The 16,160-nt window shown below is 42.8% G+C and overlaps 1 protein-coding gene across 2 annotated transcripts in view; it reads right to left on the reverse strand.

Annotated features, from left to right (window-relative positions):
* Positions 1-16,160, reverse strand: part of LOC126297533 (monocarboxylate transporter 3) — a 772,480-nt gene that overhangs the window by 442,233 nt on the left and 314,087 nt on the right. Inside the window, exon 1 of one of the 2 annotated variants that reach the window (XM_049988442.1) lies at positions 8,116-8,324. The exons of the other annotated variant lie outside the window; for it this stretch is intronic. Coding sequence (XP_049844399.1) covers positions 8,116-8,187 — 72 coding nt within the window. The 5' untranslated portion in view covers positions 8,188-8,324. Of the gene's footprint in view, positions 1-8,115; positions 8,325-16,160 lie in introns of those variants that run through there. 2 annotated transcript variants of the gene reach the window in all.

Genomic DNA, 16,160 nt, shown 5'->3' on the forward strand with positions numbered 1-16,160 from the left:
GTTTTTCAGGACGTTCACATTCACCAACGACCATCTAGCTGCTGTCAGCCGCGAGGAATGAAACGCCCTGCCACAAGAACAGCTCAGGATGGGAGCTCGTTGTAGAGCATGCGTTGCCCTGTCATAACCACGTCCAGCGTTTTGTAATGTCCAGGGGACCATCATAAATCGAATGATTTCAGTGTAATTATTGTTTCTGAATAAAAATGTCGTTCCTGTTCGTCTCATTGCGTACTTCTCTGTTACCCTCTTTGCTATACTGTAGGAGTTTTTTGTCTACGTATTGTCCAGGTTTCATAGAGCTATGTTACTTGGCAGCTGCATATCGTGCGAAAGTTACTTTCGTCCTTAAGTTTTACACACCAATGTTGTTCGTAAACCCAACAAAGTAGCACAGTTCCACACAGAAGTGAGGCATTCCTGTCGCTGTGGGCACAGGTGAGCAAAGATGTTGGTGTGTCGCATATGGCCCACTGATCATGAAAGAGTTAATTAGCGGCGATCGACTTGTACTTGGCCAGACTGATTATAAATGCAAACCGTGAAGGGTCTTTAAGTAAGGCGGAGAACGTGCGCCTCGGGAAACGAAAAACTGTGAAAAGCCATCCAAACCTACACTCCACAATTCATCTTACTTTATGTGGCGGAGGGTAGTACCACCATCACTTTCATGATCTTTTAATGAAATATGTGCAGAAGGAGGCAACATTTTGCGCGAATCTTGTGAGATCGTATGCTCTCAGAATTTTAATAGCAAACCACACCGAGATGCACCACACCACACTTTTTGCTTCTGCACTGGAGCTGTCTGAGCATTTCCATAACATTTTTGCCCTTATTTAAGTAAGTCGTGAAAAAACGCACTGCACTTCTTTGGATGTCCTGTATTTCTCCTTTCAATCCTACCTGGTAAGGGTTCCAGAATAAAGAGCAGTACTCGGTTACTGATCCGACGAGGGTTTCATAGGTTGCGTCCTTCGTAGGTGGACTACACTTCCGGTAAATCTCAGTCTTATATCTGACTTTCCCACGAATAACATTATGAGTTCTTACCATTTTAAATAACTTCATAGTTTCGAATATCTAATGAATGTGACTGTTTCCCATGGTTGTTCAGCAATGGTGTGACCTAACAACAACGATTCTTTGCAGGTGTTTGTGTCCAAACTGCCAAATTTGTTTGCACTGAGTGTCAACTGCCAGTTTCTGCACCAATCATCGATCCTCTCCAGGTCTTCCTGCATTTAATTACAATTTTCCAGAACTACGACTTCTGTAAACAGCATCATTCGTGACCGACCTCATCGGACATCTGAAGGTATTCATTACGCCATCTATTTATGCTGTGAACAGTAATGTTCCCGTGATATTTCCTTTAAGTACATAGGACGCTACTTGAAGATTTTTCCGTTATTAGCGACGTGCTGTACTCTAATTGATATCAACCCATACATCTGCGTGGACAAATTTTTTTCTTGAACTAATAAATGGTACCTCTATGTACATGTGGATAACTGCAAGATAAAGTCCATAACGAAGAAAAAGACCCTGTTGGTGCCCGATTACAAAATTAGTGTTGAACATCTGGAGCACATCACACAACACTATGTTGAGATTGTACTGAAAGGCGGTATGAAATGTGATGAACACGTAAAATCAACTATAGGGAAAGCGGATGGAAACCTAGAATTGTTGGAAGGGGTCTGGGAAAGGGCTTTTATTGATACAGGGTGCCCTTCTCCACGCTCTGTACAAGGGAGTGCATACGTAGATGTATAAAGCTCCCAATCCTACGGTGTATTTTTATTGTGATCGATACGATCATGGTGTCATATTCGATTCTCCTTATATAAAATGAAAAGAATGTTCCTGTACCAATCCACTCTCATCAAGTTTCTACAAAAATAGTGAATTCTGTTTCATGAGTGTACATGAAAATTGACAGATTTTGAAAAAAAAAATAGTTTCACAGAGAACTGACTAATTCTGTTGATGAGACTGGTAGTTTCTACAGGAAGTATTACGTATCGACTTCAGGTAAGTTTATGTGTTGTGCGTACAACGAAATGTGCTAATAATAGTAAATACAGGAAACTGGAAGCAATCCGCTATAACACTTCATTTGAATACTGTTCTTGTCTTTTTTAGTTAATCTAATTAATTAAGGTAAATGTGGTCATGATTTCTTTGATAGTTTCTGAAGGCTCAAGTGGTGCTTCTCCTTAATAGGACCACCCAAGAAAAGAGCTTTATCTCTTTCTTTTTATTTTGTACGTAATAAATAACTTTCTTCCCATTTGGTTCCATAACTTCTGCTTTCTGTACCTCGCTCGTTACCCATCCGTTTCCGACTATGGCTGAAGAGTAGAAAGGAACAAGATAGCAGAACCAAACTGAAAGATGTGTAGAGCCAATGCAATTCATAACAAGCCAATAAGAAAACTGGCAAATAAAAGTACTCTGTCCGCTTCCAAGATACCCACACGTTTCTTACATCCCAACTACCAAGGTACCCACGTGTTTCGTACTGAAAAGGATGAATCACAGACACCTTGAATGTTGAAAGTACAATAGTTTTTATTGTCAAACAAATAAATTATTGCACTACGCTATTTAACTGTGCTCTCTATTACGTACATAGCTAGCTGTATGCTGGTCCAAGAAGTATGAATAGAGTAAGCCAAATTTTTTCAACACCGGAAATTTTATTTCTGGGACGTGTAAAATACAGAACAGTGGCTGCATTAGGTGAGACACAGGCTGTTGACATCAAGTTCCCGGGCAGAGGTATGTTGAATGTTTGGTATTCATATTAAACTACGTGGACAAAAAAAGATCTGAATGGAAGTGAAACTCTTGCTCAGATTAATTTCTCACTGCCGGCCTAACGTTCAGCGTATCACAGCTATTTTAAATGTATTAGCATTTCTTATCAGCAGCTGGAGATTATCAGGATGCGGCACTAATGGGAAGTCGTTATCGGCCAGGCTAGTCTTGCGATAACTGTACAAATATTATGCAGAACGTTAGTTAAAATCCGACGCCGTCCTTACCAACTCACAGAGGAGTAGCAAAGGTGGCTCCTACTTTACTGCCGTAGCAAACAGCACTACGCGACTACTGCCAAAAATATTCTGGGACTTGTTGGCTCGTAAAAACAGGAGTTTTACAAGTTAGAGGAAAATAAACCGCTTTTGAAAAGTGTATCTTCGCGTGGAAGAAAACGGTGTAAACACGTGATACCTGTTTTGAAGGCTGCTACGTGCGGTGTGCAATTTGACGATGAGTTTAGTTTGAGGCAAAAAAATTTTACTGTGCAGCTACCAAACTTGTTTATTTACCCTACAGGTTTCACAGCATTATAGCTCCATTTTCAATGGATACAATTCATTTAATTCATTTGGGGATTTAAAGTAAGAGTACAAACGCTATGACAGTGATATGGCAAATAAAAAAGGGTTCAAGAACTTCAAAAATGGCACATATTAATCGAAATTCATAAAAGAACGACATCACAAAGACGAAACACAGGATGATCAATTCCAGATATTTTTGAAAATAGAGCTCATATCAGCGATTTTAACTTTCCAGTGTCCTGTTGGCTACCATAGTGGAACGTGGTTCCGTATAGCTTAATTTACGTTCATGAACTAAGACAAAAAGATACAAATCTTCGATTTCTCGAAAAGCGTTTAAAACATTTTGTATTGGCTTTGGTGGCTGGCCAGGGTCTTGCTCTTATTGTTTGTCGCGCCGTAATTAGGTGCGAAATCTTTCTTCTGATATTGTTAAATGGCGTAACAGCCAATGTGTCCTTCATTTCAGTTTGGGACTGCACAGTCCAACATATGACTCTTTAGCAAATGAGGCATGTTTTCTAAATTAATTAAATCAACTGTTTGCATTGCAAATTTAGCCACAATGTTCTGTAATCTTTATAGAAAAAAATGTAGTGGCTACACGGTGGAAAGTTTTTTTCCGATACGCAATGAATATATGAATATCGCAGCTCCGAACCCATCGCATTCCACCAGATCGTGGAAGAAGCCTGAACATGTGTCAAGTACTTCATTGGAAAAGGACGAAGGTTGTGCCTGGCAGATCTACGTACAGACCATATGCGCGCCATAGCATGTAACGTGTACACGCTGCACTGGAAGAAAAGGAACTCTTCCGCAAGGGGAACGTGGGGAGCGGTGCAGCTACTAGAAGTGCGTGTGGAGACTCTTCGCGCTTGTTTACGCACTGAGAACAAAGAACTGCGCTGCTTTATCGCCGTCAGCTGCCTTCCTGCCGAAGTCGGGCGGACTTCCCACGTGTACAGTGTCACTACGTCTCAGGCGCCAAATGCACCCATAGCGAAAAGGAAACTCGTGATGCCACTAGCCTTTCACTACACCGGTCAATACCGAGTATGAAGAAAGGAATAGTGAGTTTTCACATTCCGTCGATCTGTTGATCAGCGACGGAGCACTGCATCGTATTGGGCAAGGATACGGACGGAAATCGACCTCGTCCTTTGAAAGGAACTGTCCCGGAATTTGCCTTAAGCGTTTTATGTAATCCTGGGGAAAGCTAAATTTGATTGGCCTGACGAGGGATGTCAACCATCATTCTCTGGAACGCGAGTCAACTGTCTTTATCCGCAATGCTATCGGGCTTGCTAGCAGCCTCCGGGAACATCTGCAACCTCTTCTATCAAGCACGATTATCTTTATCATGACATGGACTGCTCAATGGAACAACTTGGCTAAGCACGAATATTTTTCGTTGCTCGGCCAAGAGTTACCCTCTCGGTGTCTCAACACGAGTCACGAATGTGCAGCGCGGCATGCAAAGCGAACTACACCGTGCGAAGAATATTCAGAAGCCGTTTTTCAGATAGGTGTAATGGACTTTAAGTGTCGGTACTCGGGACGTTTATTCAGCAATGAATGATAAACGGCTAAGAAATGAAATAGTCTAATATTTTTCTGTGATGTCTGGAGAGCTTACCTCTAAAACGACGTTAGCAAATGCAAGTTACGACTCGGGAATAAAACCGTTAGAGTCAGTCAAGTCGGGTATACGGCAGTATTACCTATCAATATTACCTGCTAAACTCAATGAACTAATTCAAAGTAAGCCGAAATTTGCTGGCTAGAAGAAAACTCGAGAAAATTTTGCATAAGAGCAGTGTTCTAAAATAAATATATTATGAGGATTCTGATTTGAACAAAACATAATTTCTTGTTCCTGTTTCTTTATCCATACAAATTTCCGGTATGTTACACCATCATCAGTTGGTTTCCCTTTATTTTACTGTCAAATAGTAAATAAATGTTGGGCGAGACTACATACAATTTGAAAATATGGTCATCACATTCACAAAATGTGTTTTAGCACAAACACATTTTGTTGTTCATGAGTTGACGTTTTAATCCAGCTATGGGCTTCTTTAAATCACTGTACTTTCCGTGAAGCTAACATTCAGGCATAGGATGAAACTGCAGATCTTAGGACCATTTTTCACTTTGTTAAGAAAAGTACCGTACTTCAAAAACATAGTTCAAACACCAGTGACTCCACTTTAGGACTAAATTTTCGGTTCACAGAAAGGAAATACTATTAGTTACAGACGACAAATTTTATTGAAACACCAGGTGTAGTGGGAACCACAGGCAGTAAAATTAACAACAACGTGTGTTATTAAGATTTATGTTTGTGCTGCAACAACTTTTGTAAACATGATGACCATTAGTATAACTTGTAAGCATTTTCATCTAACGTGTACTTATTCTTTGACAATAAAATAAAGACAAGCACACTGCCACCGAAATGTATATTATTAAAGAGGGAAAAACAAGAAACTGAGTTCTACTCAAGGGGGAATCCTCAAAATATATGTAATGTCCGCGCAAACGTGTTAGTGAGACTTCCTAAGGATAAAGCTCTTCGTGTGTTTCAAAACGAGTAAAAATTCAGTATCACAGGTTAGACAAATGTAGGCAGATTCCAACAGAATGAAATTTGCGGTAACTGTATGTTTATGGACTCGACGAATCTCATGAAATTATTAATTTATATATCTTTATTGGTTAAGGAGGATAGAACTATCCATTCAGGACTTTCGCACATCATCTGATGCCTTAGTATGGTTAACCTCAACGCAAAACATATGCTATAAGATGAAACGTATTCTAACTTAATCATTGTTGTTGTTTGTTTGCTACTGCTAACGTCTGTCATTTGTCTACCAGAATCTGAGTAGCTCTAACTGATGCTGGAACCAAATATAACGACATTAATCATATGTTCCAGAAATGTCTACAAACGTTGTCAGTAAAAGTGCAGCTTACCACAGGCCGCGAGCAAGCAACCTCTGGCGTTCTGTGGACGCTTTGTTTATCATCTTATAGCGTGAGGCCGTAGCACAAAGCACACTTTTTTTGTAATTCCTTCACTGTTTCCATAAGCTTAGAACAGAGCAGTGATTAGAAAGAAAGTGCGACAATCTAATGCCACAAGGCGATAAACAGCGTCTGTAAAATGTCACAACCTCTGACAACTTGCACTTTTACTGACGACATTTACTGACGCAACTGTAAAATATGACTATAGTAAAAAGATACCGAACTTGAAACATCAGTTGGGCGCATTTAAACTGCTCATAAACAGAAGTCAGACATCAGAAACAGCAAGCAGGCGACTAAAATAGGTTAAGCCAGATTATGTGTAAATAAAATTTGTTTTTGTATCGATTCCACCTTGAGCAAACAGTTCTTTTCTCTTTTTTAAGTAGACATTTTCCACTGAAGTTACAGCATCATCAGTGGGTCTTTTTTTAATCCCTTTCAGTTAAATAATACGAAAACTGCTCTTTACTATTAGTACACAGAAATTTCAGTCTTATATATACATTATTACCAAATGCTTAGGTTTTTAAAGTTTTCTATACTTTGTACTTAAGTCGATTTTCTTTCACTGTTTGTCATCTGCCATCCAGAGAATGTAGAAAATTATGTACGCCGAACATATACGATTGGGTATTTTGTTAGTACGTAGAATAAAATAATGCTGACCACATTATTCTCAAGCGTAAAATTTCGATTTAAATAATTTTCAAAATTAATTGCTCCAGGTTGCAGGTGACCAACTGTGTTAGATAAACAACTGTAATACAAAATACAGAGTACTACATAAATCATAACACGTTTGTCTGCTATCAAATTTGTGAATACATTTCTTAAGACTAAAATTTGTATTTGTGCAGACAGTAAAGAGCAATTTTCCTGTTATTCAACAGAAAGAAAATGAAAAACCCACTGATTATGATGTAACCTCAATAACACATGTCTGGGCAAAAGTAAGAAAAAAGTATGTGTACTCAAGATGGTACCGATCTAAAAATGTTTTATTTAGAAACGTACACATACAAAAGAGTGAGTTTCAATCTCAAAATGAATAGCGTTAAGTATATATATATATATATATATATATATATATATATATATATATATATATATATATATATATAGCGTACAGAAGGTGGTTTTTGTGGGTTAAAGGCCTCAGATGAAAGACGAAAGTCCGAAACGTGTACTAATATGTTCATATGTCCAATACAACACGTAAATTATGATTTTATTCGTAGGTCTTATTTTTTTCAGTAACTGCGATATACTTTTTTTTTTTCAAAACAAAATTCAGTCGTCAGCTCCACAAAATCTGTGGTCATAATTTTTGCATTCACAATTTAGATTTTGCGATACGTCATATCATTCTTTCATTAGCATTTATCCGTGTTCCGAAATTCCGAAGATGACAGATGAATGTGTCTAAATCAATTAAATGTAAGAAAATATTCCAATTACGCAGCTGACGACTGAACTTCATATTGAAAAAAAAAAAAATAGTTACGATATGGGACACGTTACGCTCATAAATATGTGGCTACGTTTGCGTAACTGTCATGTACGATAGAGAGTGAATCTGGTTACGATTCAGGAAGTTGATAGGCTAAAACAAAAGGCTGTAAAACAATGTCGTCGTGACATAGCGCTTTGAAACAACTGGTGGGGCGAGTTGTCCCGAGGGTTAGGCGGCGCTGTGTTAGTAGGCGACGGCGGGACGTACCCGGCTGATCTTGCGCACCCGCGCGCTGTTGGGGGTGCGCGCCGCGGGCCTGCCGATGCTGACTCGCGACATGCTGGCTGCTGCGGGCTGTCGCGCATTCCGCCAGCGGCAGCACACTGGCGTGAGGCAGCGCCGGCCCGCGCCGCCAGAGCGCAGCCGCGTCGCGCCGCCCGCCAGGGGCACCGGGTGGGGGCACGGCGCCTGCCTTACTCTGCGTGGCGGAGGGGGCTCTGTGTACCACTGTCACTTCTCCCCCCCCACACCGCTTTCGTAAGGGACACGAGGGACACGTAGTCGCTGCCGTTAACGCACGCCTGTGCGGTGGCACTCGACACGGAGGTAGCCAGCTCGAATCCTGCTGGCGGTAGAGCGTGAGGAAACAGAGCGGAAAGAATTCAATCGAAGACCAATGGGAAGAGTTGAGAGATGAACTTATGAAGGCAAAATAGTATCTGTTAGTAAAAAGACGACGCCTAGTAGAAGCCCTCGGATAATTTACAAGATAATGAACGTAAATGACGAGGGGGAAAAATACAGAAATCCGTAAAATGAAGCAGTCAAAGAGAAATATAGACGGTTGAATAAAAAATCTTTGAAAAAGAACTGTCAAATGTTTTGTGAAAGGATTTGTCTAAAATTAAGAACAAAATAAGTTACAGAAAGATTTGACCGCGCCTTTCAGTTGTGATCGAAATCGTGTACAGCAAATGAGCTGGCCATTTTGAATTTAAACTACACTGCTGATCTTAGGATTTGAAGAGTACTTGAGGATATTTGACGGGTAGAATTTCAATTAGTCGTCTCCTTACATCACTAACATATGAGTAACTCAGTTCGTGCTCACGATATTGAGCATCGTTCAAAGATTGGTTCAAATGGGTCTGAGTACTATGGGACTTAACTTCTGAGATTATCAGCCCCAAGAACTTAGAACTACTTAAACCTAACTAACCTAAGGACATCACACACATCCATGCCGAGACAGGATTCGAACCTGCGAGCGTAGCGCTCGCGCGACTCCAGACTGTAGCGCCTAGAACCGCTCGGGCGCCTAGGCCGGCCAAAGATGCGTCAAATGTTTCTCTAGTGTATTTTACTTCTTACTTTCAGACAAATAATTTCACAGAATATTTCATCATTTTTTACAATTTTTTTATTTTCAGGTTTTGTTCAGAAAGCGTGTAATTTAAATTTTTTTAACTACAGGTGTGTATTCTATTATCAGAATGAGCATGTAGATCAAGAAAAAAACAAACAAATTTCAGTTTATACTGACTGGATGTTTTTTGGTACTTGATTTACTTAGTTAACAGCAGATGTTCGTGAGATATTTCAATTTTCCCTCAAATCACAACTTAAGATTTTGTAAATTACCCTGGTTACATTAGTGAAATTAAGCCTTCTTTGTAAAAGTAGATCTCACGCTGGTCAATGCGATAATTCGTTTGTCCATATCCCACAAATCCCTAATTAAGTTTTTACATCTACACCTATAACCCGAAAGCCACCATACGATGTGTGGCGGTGGGTACTTTGTGTATCAGTGTCACTTCTTCCGTTTCCTGTTCCAGTCACGTATGGCTCGCGGGAAGAGCCTTTGCTGGTAATCCTCCGTGTGTGCTCGAATCTCTCCGAATTTATCTTCGTGATCTTTTCGCGAGATACGCGTAGCAGCTGGCTGACTCTACGCGCTCTCCGAACTTTAACAGTAGAATATACCGTAAAGCAGAACGCCTATCTTGGCTGACCATCTCCGTGAAGTTTTCGACTTTTCTAAATGAATCTGTAAGGAAACACGCTTTTCTTCTCTATTTCCTCTACCAATCCTATCTGGTACGGATCCCAGACTGACTAGCAATACTCAATTATTGGTCGAACCAATATTTTGTAAGCCACATCCTTCGTCGACGGACTACTTTTCCTGAGCATTCTTCCAACGAGTCGCAGTCTCGCATCTGTCTTACCCCCGATTAATTTTATGTGGCCGCTACACTTCAGAACGATCCGTGCGCATACTCCTCGATGTTTTATGGAAGCAACTGCTTCTAATGATTGTTGTGCAATCGCGTAGAGGTACAATAAAGAGTAATCCTGTTTATGCATTCGTAATACGTTATATTTGTTTATGTTGAAGGTCAATTGCCACTCCATGCAACAAGCGATGATTCTCTGCAAGTCTTCCTGCTTTTTGCTACAATTTTCTAGCGTTTCGACTTCTCATCCTCGAAAAACCTTATGGGACTTCCGACGTCTTCTACTAGGTCACGAAGGAAATATCAGAATAGGACGGAAATCAGTAGATGTGGTGTACAGACACCGACTAACAAATGATTACAGTATCAGAAAAATTGGATGATTTATTTAACAGAAAGAGTTTCCAAACAGAGCAAGCTAACAACGCGTTGGTTCACCTCTGGCCCTAATGCAAGCAGTTATTCGATTTGGCATTGATTGAAAGTTATGGGATGTCCTCCTGACGGATATAGTGTCAAATTTTGTCCAACTGGGGCGTTAGATCATCGAAATCCCCAGCTGGTTGCTGGACCGTGCTCCAAACTTTCTCAACTGGGGAGAAATTTAGCGTCTTTCCTGGCCAAAGTTGGGTTTTTCAAGCACGACGACAAGCTGGAGAAACTCCCGCCGTGTGCGGGCAGGCATTATTGTGCGGAAATGTAAGACTAGGATGAGCGTACAATACCATCGAAGTACCGCCGTGTTGTAAGGGTGACAACCAAACGGGCCCTCCTTTGAAATGAAACGGCAACGGAGACCACAACTCCTGTTTGTCGGGTTTTATGGTGGGCGACAGTCTGATTGATATCCCACCACCGTAGAATTGCCTTCAGTGATGAGTCCCGCTTCGAACTGAGCTCCGATGACCAGCCACATTCTGGGGAGCATACGACCACCCTGCAACTATTGCTAAATCAGTCCTATTGTCACATCCAATAGCTTCCCGCGTCATGATTCCAGGAGTTGGTGTGGTAAGAACAGCTTGTTCCAGGGACCTTTCACTAGGTCGCATACAGGTCGTCGTTGTGATCGCCACAAAGGAAGCGGGACTCTTCGCTCAACACCAAAGAATGCCCCTCAATGTCCTAGTTGACTCTGGCTCCACACTATGTAATTCTCTGTTATCTGCGGTATAGCGTAAGCGGTAAACGATGCTAGGGACCTCGAGAGCTTAACACAGCTTCTAGAATCTATTCCCGAATGTCTGTGGTGACCGTAACCTTGCCCGAACTTCAGCTGTTGTTATATGTTTTTTCTTCAGAGAGAGTCGAAGAATCCTATGGTCTTATCGTGATGAGGTTTTTCTGGAAGCACCCTTTCTTATTCTTCTTGCCGCACTGTTTTGTCGGGTCCATCTCGTCACCACTCGTCCTACGGCACTATACTACGGCTTGTTGTCCACGTGATCTGTCGGTACGACGATCCTAGGTCCCTGATACTAAGACTACGTCCTTTCTCAGGATTTCAGAGCCGTCTTGAGCTGCTCGTGCCCGTCCTCCGGCCATTGTGGGCTGCGATCTACATCTGGAAAGTTCCACTACCTTTAGACACATCCAACAGCCGTCACGTTTTCCCACCATTCTTAATCTGTAGGAATAGCTCATTTACGTACTAAAAGTACTGTGTGTAAGATCGCACCAGGATGAGATTTTAATCAACACATGACACAGGCATGCAAATTCTGGATTATCAGTTTGGTAGCATGCAGTCAAAGTATTGATGGTGTACCAGTTTCCATTTCCGTCAGTATATTATGGCTGTTACCTCTATCGTTTGAAAGGCAATCTAGGAGAGGTGCTGTACTGTTTCCGATCGCTACGCGGTACTCCAGTGTCCTAATTAAAGTAGCAGTCCTATCCGTAGTGGTTCTTTCATAGAGAGAATCTGACACAGTGGCGGTGATCCGTTCGTGTGATGGGACGCTGAAATGAAATGTTATCTGAGGTGACAAAGCTCTGTGTTTCTACCGGCTTACCCCGTAGCTTTCATCTGCTCAATGACCCATAACAATGCGAATACGAGACTTCTGTAAACAACAGCACAGCTACATAATCCATCTCCTCGTACTGTCCTGATGGGCATTCAGCACCCCTTGGCCACCATGTCGTCCTCTGTCAGTGGCGCCATTCGGAGGCGGTATGGAGGGGCGTGGGGTCAGCACGCCGCTCTCGCAGCCGTTGTAAATTTTCTAGACATTCGAGCCGCTGCTGTTTTGTCAGCAAACTCCTCAGCTGGCACCACAAGGCTGAGTGGACCCCTTTCCAGTCCTCTCACCGAGGAAAAATCCCTAGCACTACTCGGCATTGAACGCGAACCTTCTGGAAAGCAGACAGACTACTTAACACCGATATATAGGTAAGGAATTTGTGTGGCGTTCGTGCCTTCCGAACTTGCGTGCTGTAGATGCGGATACGTGAACTATGTCGACTTACCAGCAAATGCGTACAAACATGACCAACTTATATGGGGCAGCATGTCTATCGGAAACCACGGTCGTGGAATTGTGCTACAAGGAGTACTGCTGTTCCATGATAACGCATTTTCCTATACCGAGCGAGGTGGCGCAGTGGTTATCACACTGGACTCGCATTCGGGAGGACGACGATTCAATCCCGTCTCCAGCCATCCTGATTTAGGTTTTCCGTGATCTTCCTAAATCGCTTCAGGCAAATGCCGGGATGGTTAGTTTGAAAGGGCACGGCCGATTTCCTTCCCAATCCTTCCCTAACCCGAGCTTCTGCTCCGTCTCTAATGACCTCGTTGTCGACGGGACGTTAAACACTAACCACCACCACCACCACCATTTTCCTATATCAAAAATGGCTCTAAGCACTATGCGACTTAACTTCTGAGGTCATCAGTCGCCTAGAACTTAGTACTAATTAAACCTAATTAACCTAAGGACATCACACACATCCATGCCCGAGGCAGGATTCGAACCTGCGACCGTAGCAGTCTTCGGCTACAGACTGTAGCGCCTAGAACATGTCGCAATGCACAAGTTACACCAACTGGAGTGGGAGGCACTCTAGCACCCGACCCTTAGACCTAATCTCTTTCCATGCGATTATCACGATTTTAGCCCCTTAAAAATTTTTGGAAATTTGTCGTAAATTCCTGTGGGACCAAACAGTTGAGGTTATCGGTCCCTAGCCTTACACACTACTTAATCTAACTTCAACTAACTTACGCTAAGGACAAAACACACACCCATGTCGGAAGGAGGACTCGAACCTTCGATCTGGGGAGCCGGGCGGACCGTGGCAAAGCGCCCTTAGACCGCGCCGTTACCCTGCGCATAAAATAGGCCTTCAAGGAGCGACGATTCCTGGCGGACGATGATGTGCCGCAGGCAGTTACAGACTTCTGCACACAGTAGGACACTGTGTTTTCCAAATGGGTGTCTTCAAAATGGTTCAAATGGCTCTAAGCACTATGGAACTTAACATCTGTGGTCATCAGTCTCCTAGACTTAGAAGTATTTAATCCTAACTAACCTAATGACAACACACAATTCCATGCCCGAGGCAGGATGCGAACCTGCAATCGTAGCAACAGCGCGATTCCGGACTGAAGCACCTAGAACTGCTAGGCCACAACTGGGTATCTTCGACCTGGTACGTAGGTGGGATGTTTGCCTCAATGCTCACGGTGATTTTACCTGATTGGCACACCGATTCTGGACTTTACGGTCTTCGAACGGAGACTTTTTGATCGCGCCTTATTGTAGACAAAAATACAACCAAACTCAGTCAGCAGCAGAAACGCGCCTGGACCGGATGAGATGCCTGTGAGATTACGCGAAAGTACTTGCTCCCCTTCCAACATCAGTTAATCGTACGTAACTGGAGGATCGAAGGGTACCAAACGATTGGTAAAAACGCAGGTCATTTCGGTTTTTTAAGGAGGGTCTTCGGATAGATGCACGTAATTAAAGACCTTTATTGCCAAAGTCAGTCGGTTGTAGAATCATTTGACATATTTTCTACCCAATCATATGTATTTGGAGAATTTCCTTTGCAGAAATAAAAATGTATTCCAAAAACACACATCTTGTGAAACCCTGCTCGCTATGTCCATCCATGAGAGCCACAGCGCCGACGCCCAGGTTAATGTGATGTTCCATGACTTCCGGAAGGTGTTCTAAGTTTCATGCTATCCTCCGGTGAAGAAAATACAAGTATACCGAGTATCGGGCAGATTTGTGAGTCGATTCCTTGCTGATATGTCGCTCTTAATGGGACGAAATCGATGGCTGTAAATGTGAGTTCTGAACTACCTTAAGCTAGGGTGATAAGACCTTTACTGTTTAGTGGATAACATAGGAAGGTCCGCGAAGCTGTTCACGGCCGATGTTGTTGTCTTCAGGAAGCTGCAATAACAGGAGACTACAGAGAAATGCAGGAAGGCTTGCAGAGGATCGACGACTGGTGCGGTGTAAATAAACATCACATAGTGCGCATCAAGATGCCAAGACATCTACTGCTGTTCGATTACACTTTCGGCAATACACCAGAGGAAACAATAACAACCGTGCAATACGTAGCAGTAACAGTACGGGTGGATCTAAAAAGTAAAGATAACGTAAAGCTATCACCGAGAGGGACAGATAACAGGCTGAAATGCATTGAAAGTACCTTAAGGAAATGCAACTCATCCACGATAAAAGCTGTTTACAAAATACACGTTTGACTGGTTCTTGAATATTGAGTAGGTGGGGACCCTCATCAAGTAAGTTTAACAGAAGAGACAGACACGATGCAGCGGAGAGCAGCACGTTTCTTCATGGGATCATTTGGTAACGTTATGCAGATGCTCAACCAACTCCATGGAAAATGCAACGAGATATGCGTTGTGCAACCCGAACAGATTTGCTATTCAAATTCCGCGATGATACTTCGCAAATAATGTCGGGTAAAATATTAGTTCCTCCCTCGTAAATCTCGTGAAATCGTTCTTCCCACACATCATTTGTGAATGGAACGTGGAAGTGAGAATATGATAATGATCTCCAAAGTACCCTCTGCCACATATAGCAAGGTAGTTTGCAATTATGGATGTAACTGTAGAAGTAGATTTACAGTGTGTTTCAAGGTCGAACGTCTTGGGCTGATAAATCTCGGCACGCGGAGTATCTCTTGTCAGAGACAAAATGTTCGCTAACACTTCCTGCGATCCTTTTACATTGTTTATGACCCTGAGTGGGGGCAGCGCGTAGGCGTTCTGCAGCGTGCGTACGCAATGTGTGTTGCCTATGATGTAGGCATCTGTTCAGCGCGAAATCGAATAGGCCGAGCCAAATTAAAGTTACTGATGCGCTTCTAAAACATCTTTTTAAAACTTCTTTTCTCGCTCAGAGGTACTATTCAGAAGTTCTTGTGAAAATCACTCACTGTGGTTGGTACTAAGCAGCACACCTGGTCAGTGGAATCTGCTAGTGCAGGGAAACCTCGGCGTCCCAGAGCCGGCAAACACTGAAAGATGTCTAGCATCGCCAGGGCCTGTCCCCAAGGAGTCTGCCTGTAACACTGAAAGATGTCTAGCATCGCCAGGGCCTGTCCCCAAGGAGTCTCCCTGTAACACTGAAAGATGTCTAGCATCGCCAGGGCCTGTCCCCAAGGAGTCTGCCTGTAACACTGAAAGATGTCTAGCATCGCCAGGGCCTGTCCCCAAGGAGTCTGCCTGTAACACTGAAAGATGTCTAGCATCGCCAGGACCTGTCCCCAAGGAGTCTGCCTGTAACACTGAAAGATGTCTAGCATCGCCAGGACCTGTCCCCAAGGAGTCTGCCTGTAACACTGAAAGATGTCTAGCATCGCCAGGACCTGTCCCCAAGGAGTCTGCCTGTAACACTGAAAGATGTCTAGCATCGCCAGGACCTGTCCCCAAGGAGTCTGCCTGTAACACTGAAAGATGTCTAGCATCGCCAGGACCTGTCCCCAAGGAGTCTGCCTGTAACACTGAAAGATGTCTAGCATCGCCAGGACCTGTCCCCAAGGAGTCTGCCTGTAACACTGAAAGATGTCTAGCAT

The sequence above is a fragment of the Schistocerca gregaria genome, chromosome X (genome assembly GCF_023897955.1).
Source record: "Schistocerca gregaria isolate iqSchGreg1 chromosome X, iqSchGreg1.2, whole genome shotgun sequence".
Taxonomy (NCBI): Eukaryota; Metazoa; Arthropoda; class Insecta; order Orthoptera; family Acrididae; genus Schistocerca; species Schistocerca gregaria.